Genomic DNA, 7,695 nt, shown 5'->3' with positions numbered 1-7,695 from the left:
GTTTAATGTTCTTGTACTAGGAATGTTGAGCTGGTTCACTGTTCTGTCAGGAAGCTTGAAGAGGCTGGGATTTGGGGCTATTCCTCCTCTCCGTCCTCCGTTTCATTATGTAATAAGCTGTCCTGGTGCAGAACTCCTGTCTCAGATTACTGTACAGGGAGGATGCCTTCATTTACCACTGCATGTCGAAGGTCATGCCAGAGTTCTAGGTTGTTTCCAAGTGTAACAAAAACAAACTTCAGACAAAAAGATTTGGGTTTTGGTTAAAAGGGCTTGAGGAGTGTGGCTAGCTCCTTTTGAATAAGGATGTATACGTTGGTTCTTAAATAGTCATTTTCTCAGTAATGGAAAATACATGTAGCAGGGGATGTCCACACTTCTCTGTGGTCACCAGAGTGGCAGGAAAGCTTGTCAGTTGTCATTTGTGATCAGTTTCAGAAGCTATGCATTGTGGATGGTGATCTTCTTTGTGCCCAGCTCTGTTCTGCAAACTTAACTTCAAATGTTTTCTGACTTGGGACCAAAACCAAATTCATTTATTGAGTCCAGTTAAATACTAGATCTACCTGTGGAAAATGTGCAGAACTGTCAGAATTTAACATCGCCATCGGGCATTTTGATTTAAACTAGATTGGGGTAGAGAGAAAATTAAAAGAAACAAAGGATAGGTGGTTTTGGTGCTTGTGTCAGGTGATTAAGGATGTTTCTCTCTCAGCGACATTAGGCTTTCTGTTACTTGATTTCTGATTCAACACAACTGACCGTATTTTGGAAACCATGACAGAATGTTACAGTTCTGTAAACAGTTTTGATGGCTGTGATGCCTTTAAGTGCTTCCAGGCTTCCGATTTTTGTACTGCCAGTTGTTGATGACAGAACTGAAGAATAAAGCGAGAAGCTGAAGAACAGTACGAGCGAATAGCATGTTTTATGGCCAGTGTATTTTAATGCAATACTTGACAGGAACTGAAAATCTATAGCAGAATAAAACAGAGAGAGCTGCCAGAGGTAAAGAGGAACCCTGCCAAACTGGAGGATGCAGAAATTAAACAGAGGAGAAGAAAAGTTGTCTGCTGCTCTGTTGACTCGTCTGCCTTGCAGTGGAGGAAATTGGCTGCAGAATGCCCCCACTTGCAGGAGACTCTTCACAGCATGAGCGCTTCTGGCTGATTATTTCTTCTCTCCCAACTCCCTTCTTCTAAATTTTAAAAGCATTTAGCCTTGGCCAGTTGTTCCTTTGGAGAAGGTCTTGCAGGTTGATATGATTGTATGCATTGACTCATTGGCAGGGCTGCAAATCTGCTCGTGTTACTGCCTCTTCTTTCCATCAGTAACCAGAATTTCTGTATAAAATCTTCCAAGTGTCCCACGTGGAATCTCTGCTTAAATACCCATGGCTGAAGGAGATGAACTGTTCCTCTTCACTTGCACAATACCTTCAGCTCGTCAGAGATGACTTGCCTATGAGGCTGTGCTCCTTTTGGAAAGGGTGACCCGCAGCCATAGCTGGAGGATGCCCTGTTGCCTGGCCGAGCTCACCAGCCAGCAATGGGTACTCGGTAATGGCACCAGCATTCACGGCTACGTCAGGCTTCTGGGATCGAACAGTCACCGGGATTAATGCTTCACCGGGTTTCTCTTCAGGCGTCTGTCTGACAGATGTTATCCCCTGCATTTATTTTCCATTTTTAAATCACAGCAAGGAAAAAAAATGCACGGCTTAACTCGGTGTGTAAAGCTGCGGCTTTTACGCGGGCTGTCGCCGCGTACGGCGGTACTATGTGCAAACCACAGATCCTCCTGGTCGCTTCGCCTTCTCGCTCAGCCTCCTGCCTCCTCCCCCCCGGCGCTCACCTGTACCTCCAGGCGGGGGCCTATTCCCCTTTGCAGCCCCGAACTCCTGGGCTGCGCCAGGTCGCGGCCGCGCAGCCGAAGCCCCTCGCCTCCCCGGGCCCACCGAGCCCCCGACCCTCTCCGCCCTGACGCCCCGGCGGGCCCGGGCCCGCTCCGGCCGCCCCCGCGGAGAGGCCCGGTCCTGCGCCCGGCGGGGCGGACGCCGCGGCCCCCACCTGCTTTGCCCTTAACGGGCCCGGCGGTGCCGGGGGATTATTTCGGCCCCGGCCGCGGGTGTTTTGGGGGGGTGGGGGGTGGGCCGGCAGACGCTCCTTATACGGCCGGGCCTGGCTCACCTGGGCCGCGGCCAGGAGCGCCTTCTTTGGGCAGCGCCGGGCCGGGGCCGCGCCGGGCCCGACGCCCAAATATGGCGACGGCCGGGGCCGCATTCCTGGGGGCCGTCCGCCGCCGGCGCCCGCCGCGATAAAAGGCTCGGCGGCCGGCGGTGGCCCACGAGCTACCCGGCGAGGAGCGGGAGGCCTCTCTGCCAGCGGCCCGACGCGCGGAGCCCGCAGCCAGCCCAGGTAAGCCCCGGCCCCGCCGCCCCCTCCGTGCGGCTGCCGGCCCGGCCGTCCGGCTCAGCCCCTGTGCCCCCCGCAGACAGCCGACACCATGTGCGACGAGGACGAGACCACCGCGCTCGTGTGCGACAACGGCTCCGGCCTGGTGAAGGCCGGCTTCGCCGGGGATGACGCCCCTAGGGCCGTGTTCCCCTCCATCGTGGGCCGCCCCCGCCACCAGGTATGGCGCCCTCCCGCTCCAAGCCTCTCCCCCGAGCCCTGCCGCAGCCATGGTCGTGGGTCCCTGCTGCCTCCCAGCCCTCTGCATGGAGGGAGGATGCCTGGCCTGCTGGGGAGCCCCATGCTGCCGCCTGTGGAGAGGTCGCTGAGCCCTCTGTTTTCCTCCCTTGTAGGGCGTCATGGTGGGTATGGGTCAGAAGGACTCCTACGTAGGAGATGAAGCCCAGAGCAAGAGAGGTATCCTGACCCTGAAGTACCCCATTGAACATGGTATCATCACAAACTGGGACGACATGGAGAAGATCTGGCACCACACCTTCTACAATGAGCTGCGTGTTGCCCCTGAGGAGCACCCCACCCTGCTCACTGAGGCCCCCCTTAACCCCAAAGCCAACCGTGAAAAGATGACCCAAATCATGTTTGAGACCTTCAACGTCCCTGCCATGTATGTGGCCATCCAGGCTGTGCTGTCCCTGTATGCCTCTGGCCGTACCACTGGTGAGTGCAGGTGTCCCGCTGGCCCCTCTTGCCCGAGCGAGGACGCCCAGGACTCGTCTCTTACAGCTGACAAGCGCTCTGGCTCCCAGGGCAGGGCCCTTTGTGGGCTGCGTCTCAGGTGGCTGCTTCTTGTTTCCCCAGGTATCGTGCTGGACTCTGGCGATGGTGTGACACACAATGTCCCCATCTATGAAGGGTATGCCCTGCCCCATGCCATCATGCGCTTGGATCTGGCCGGCCGAGACCTCACTGACTACCTGATGAAGATCCTGACTGAGCGTGGCTATTCCTTCGTCACCACAGGTAAGCAATATTCCCTCCCCTAAAAATGTCCTCCCTTCACTTCCAACCCTTGCACCTCCAGGGATGCTGCAGCCTCTCACCCATTTCAAGCCCCGTGAGCACTCTCTGTGGGGAGTTTGCGTGTGGTTGGGGGTCTGGAGTCCCAGCAGACGTGTGGAGGAGATGCAGGCGTTCCCTGTTCCTCCTTTGCAATCGCTGATGCCTTTGCTCCCCCCGGCAGCTGAACGTGAGATTGTCCGTGACATCAAGGAGAAGCTGTGCTATGTGGCGCTGGACTTTGAGAACGAGATGGCCACCGCTGCCTCTTCCTCCTCCCTCGAAAAGAGCTACGAGCTGCCTGATGGGCAGGTCATCACCATCGGCAACGAACGTTTCCGCTGCCCAGAAACCCTCTTCCAGCCTTCCTTCATTGGTGTGTGTGCCCCCGCTCCTTCTCTCCTCCCCTGCCGGCTCTCCCCTCTCTCCTGAGTCCCCCCCGCAGAGCTCTCACTTTGCACTTAACTTGTGCTTGCTTCCCTGCCCTTCCCTGCCCGCAGGTATGGAGTCCGCAGGGATCCATGAGACCACCTACAACAGCATCATGAAGTGCGACATTGACATCAGGAAGGACCTGTACGCCAACAATGTCATGTCTGGGGGTACCACCATGTACCCAGGTATTGCTGACCGCATGCAAAAGGAGATCACAGCCCTGGCCCCCAGCACAATGAAGATCAAGGTAAGGCTGGCGCATGAAGGACCCAGGTGCACACCCCTGTGCCCGCCACCCGCGGTGGTTGCTTGGTTACTGATCTCATCTCTCTCTTGGCTTTTTCTAGATCATTGCCCCACCTGAGCGTAAGTACTCTGTCTGGATCGGTGGCTCTATCCTGGCCTCCCTGTCCACCTTCCAGCAGATGTGGATCACAAAGCAGGAATACGATGAAGCTGGCCCATCCATTGTCCACCGCAAATGCTTCTAAACATGTTTACATGATCTCTTTGCCAACCACGCTCAGGATGACAACCTTCTAGGTTGCAGGCTGCCGAGGGCCTGCAACAGCCATGTAACTTTCTATTTTGTAACGATTTCTGGTTGCTGTGGCTGCAAAGCTCCACGTGACACAGTGTATGTAAAGTGTACATAAATTAATTTATTTTACCTCGTTTTGTTTGTTTTTAAAACCAATGCCCTGTGGAAGGAAACAAAAAACTTCAAGAAGCATTAAATCATCAGTCATTCTGTCACGCCCCTAATGTGGTGGTTTGTCGTCATTTGCTTGGGTTCTTCTGTCACTCGCTAACGTAGCACGGTGACATCTAACAGCGAGGGCAGTGGGTGGTGAGGCTGGAGCTCTCCAGACAGGAGGAGGGCTGGGGAGGGGACAGGACCCCAGCCAGAGGAGCCAGCTCTGTGACTGCAGCTGCAGACAGCTCGGCGGCACCGAGAGCAGCCCCAGGGGTGGCTTCGTGTTGCGTCATGGTGCGGCAAGGTGGGTGCCTGCCGCTCTGCAACGTGCTCCTCCTAGACCTGGGGGGGAAAGAAAGGGTTACCTGGAGCCTTGGCTTGCAGAGGATTTTATTTGGCTCAGCCTGCCAAAAAAGTAGCCCTGGCACGCTGGTGCAGCTCCAAGGCGTGATGGACGGAGGCAAGGCTGGGGCTGAGGGCAGGTGGCGGGTGCAGGTTAAATAAAGAGCTTTCCACTCCGCTTATGGGAAACCCGCCTGCCATCGTGCTGTCCCTGGGGGGCCGGGGGCAGCCGGGGCCACTTCCTCACCCTGCCTGACCCCCTTGCCGCTGTCACACGTGAGGTGCTGCCTGCAAAGGAACCACCCCCTCCTCTGCCCTCCCGGACCACCCCCTCCCAGGGCCAGATCCTCCATGCAAGGACTCCCCGGGAGCCCAAAGGAAAACCCCGGGGGCTTCCCCCTGCCCCAGGCCTTTGCCTGCCCTTTTTACCTATGAGGAGGCAGGGCAGGGCGGGAGGTGAGGAAGCTGCCCTTGCCTGTTTCACTTCTCTTGTACTGGGGTGGGGGGCTGTGGGGTCCTCCTTTGCTTCCACTGTCCCCCACCCCACCAGGTGCTCCACTCCCTCAGGGAGCCACCCTAAAGCCGTGCCAGGCTTGGCACAGCTCCCTGGGTCAGGGCATGTGTGGAGGAGCCGGCAGCCTTTGGAGAAGGACTCCTCCTGGAGCACAGGGCACTGTCAGGAAAGCAGTACTTGAGTTTTGGGGTATCCCTTTGCTGTGGGAGACAGCAGTGCTGGGAAAAAAAGATGATCTTCAGCTAAACTTCCAGCCCAGGAAGGTTTTTGCTCTGTAACGGCTGTGCTAAAGGTGCACTTGTCTTGCGTTTTGGCTGGTTTTACCTGCACTAAAGTGAGACCTGTATGTCAGTACAATTTTTTGCAGCCCTATCCCAAATGAAAAACATGTGGGAGGAGCTGGTCTGATCCTGCCCTGGTGTCTGGGGTCAGGGAGGTCCCTGGGCAGCCCTAGGAGCTCCTTGAAAACCACACATGAGCTTTTACATGCCGCCTGTGCAACTTGTTGCATAGTGGCACATATTTCATCCAACAGTGCTGTGTTGGGATTTGGGGAGGTGCTTAACTAACATTAAGCCTGCAGTACTTTTGACCCCTAAGGTTCAATTGTGGCTTAAGTGGTGTTAGGAGATGGATTTTGGGACCTGCTTCTGTTATTTGATTAAAAGGCTGTTTTAGAAGCACAGATAAATTTAAGTCAGAAAAGCAGCCTCGTGGAGTAGACGGCACTCACTGTGGGGTACCAGCACAAAGCTTTTCCACCTGCATGACTAAATTTAAGGTGCTAAACCCACAACAGAAGGGGCCAATTTTGGGGAGGAGTGATGCTGAGCCAGCCACACCCCTCCTCCAGCCTGATCAAATGCTTGCTCCCTCTGAATGAAGACCTAGGTTTTGCAGTGCCAAACTTGGGTTTAGGGCCACTCATGAGTGTGGCCGTGGGCAGAGGGCAGTCCTCCAGCAGCCAGGGCATTGGGCGCTGCCTCGCGCAGGGAGGCTGGTGCTGCCACTGCCGTCTCGTTGTCTGCTGACTCCAACAGCAGTATTTTGTCTCATACTAACCTACAGCATCGGGTGTTCTTGATAGGCTTAGTTCCAAGTTCATCCTGTTGAAGTGCTAAAAAGTGCATTTTTACAGCTGAAAAAAATGGCTGATTTGTTATTTTGCTTGCTTAATCAATGCACTGAAATGCAACAAATTTTTAAGCCTGCCAACCCTGTTCAGGTTTTAATTTCAAACCAAAACACATTCTTTAATCTGAAAACAGCCTTTAATCTGGTTTTGGGATTTTCAGCACTTGAAGACACAGATTGTTCAGAAACAGGTGAGCTGGATTTTCACATGGCTCACAGGACCACCCGTGTTGGGAAGGTGTTTTCGGCAACTTCGCTTGTGCACAGCAGTCAGGGTTGGGTCTTCGCTGTGCATTTCTCAATAATTTCACTGTCCTCTCTGCGCTTGTAACAGTGCTGTTGGCAGTAGGCAAAGAATGGCCAGGACCAGCATCCTCTGTTTTGAGAGAGGCAAAGGCGTAAATGTGACTGCAGAGGAGTCACAAAAGGAATAAAAGGAAGGATGCAGGACACCGACATGGGAGGGAGGGTAATGGCAGAATGGCTCTCGCCTGCATGAACAGCATCCTCTCGGGCTGTCGCTCACTGCCTGCTCCACAGCCTGCTACATCTGGGGCTGGAGCCGTGCAGGGAAACCCTCCACAGCCTGGCTCTGCCGTTGCACCCAGTGGGCAAAGCAAGAAGCAAATATCACCAAGAGATGGAAAATCTGGAGACAGAGTCCTGGAGGGGACAAAAGTTATGTTGGGGGTGTTTCAATGAGCTCGGGAGGCACAGTCATGGCTGGGTTTTGATGTAAGCTTCCCCACAGTCTGCAGATGTCTGGGCCTTCAGTGAAAATATTTAAGAAGCTAAATAACAGGGAAAACCTGGGTTCTGAGGGACAGGCGTGAGGGAGCCTCTGAGCAGAAGAACAAAGGGAATCCTGGAGAAGATGAGGGCACTGAAGGTGGTTCCTAATTTCATTTTGATAGAGATGTTGTTAATGTGATAATCTGCATTGCACAGAGAGCAGAATGTGGCCTAGGATGGGCTACCTCCCACAAAATGTCACAGGTCTGTCCCCCATTTGGGAAAGGGAACTGGCACTCCAACACGTTTCTCCCTGGGGCTCCAAAACTGCAGAAACAAAAAAGCACTTTGACCTACAGTATTTATTGGGT

At 54.5% G+C, this 7,695-nt stretch overlaps 1 protein-coding gene across 4 annotated transcripts; it reads left to right on the top strand.

Annotated features, from left to right (window-relative positions):
* The first annotated feature begins 2,505 nt into the window (after nucleotides 1–2,505).
* On the top strand, nucleotides 2,506–4,396 carry ACTA1 (actin alpha 1, skeletal muscle). Of its 4 annotated transcripts, XM_086461006.1 has the most exons (7): nucleotides 2,506–2,634; nucleotides 2,807–2,933; nucleotides 3,045–3,131; nucleotides 3,273–3,434; nucleotides 3,655–3,846; nucleotides 3,971–4,152; nucleotides 4,253–4,396. In XM_086461006.1, the coding sequence occupies exons 1-7, from the start codon at nucleotides 2,506–2,508 to the stop codon at nucleotides 4,394–4,396; spliced, it is 1,023 nt and encodes a 340-aa protein (XP_086317132.1). The 4 variants fall into 4 exon arrangements, with proteins under 4 accessions (XP_086317132.1, XP_086317133.1, XP_009954190.2 ...); XM_086461007.1 differs by lacking the exon at nucleotides 2,807–2,933 and having other exon boundaries at nucleotides 2,936–3,131; XM_009955888.2 differs by having other exon boundaries at nucleotides 2,807–3,131.
* The last annotated feature ends 3,299 nt before the right edge of the window (nucleotides 4,397–7,695 follow it).

Source organism: Leptosomus discolor, chromosome 2, assembly GCF_034619465.1.
Source record: "Leptosomus discolor isolate bLepDis1 chromosome 2, bLepDis1.hap2, whole genome shotgun sequence".
NCBI lineage: Eukaryota > Metazoa > Chordata > Aves > Leptosomiformes > Leptosomidae > Leptosomus > Leptosomus discolor.
This window is presented reverse-complemented; position numbering and strand designations above follow the sequence as displayed.

Coding starts and splice junctions, on each gene's coding strand:
- ACTA1 (XM_009955888.2), top strand. CDS start 2,506: ATGTGCGACGAGGACGAGACCACCGCGCTCGTGTGCGACAACGGCTCC. Junction 2,635..2,806: donor TGGGCCGCCCCCGCCACCAG/GTATGGCGCCCT, acceptor CCTCCCTTGTAG/GGCGTCATGGTGGGTATGGG. Junction 3,132..3,272: donor TGCCTCTGGCCGTACCACTG/GTGAGTGCAGGT, acceptor TTGTTTCCCCAG/GTATCGTGCTGGACTCTGGC.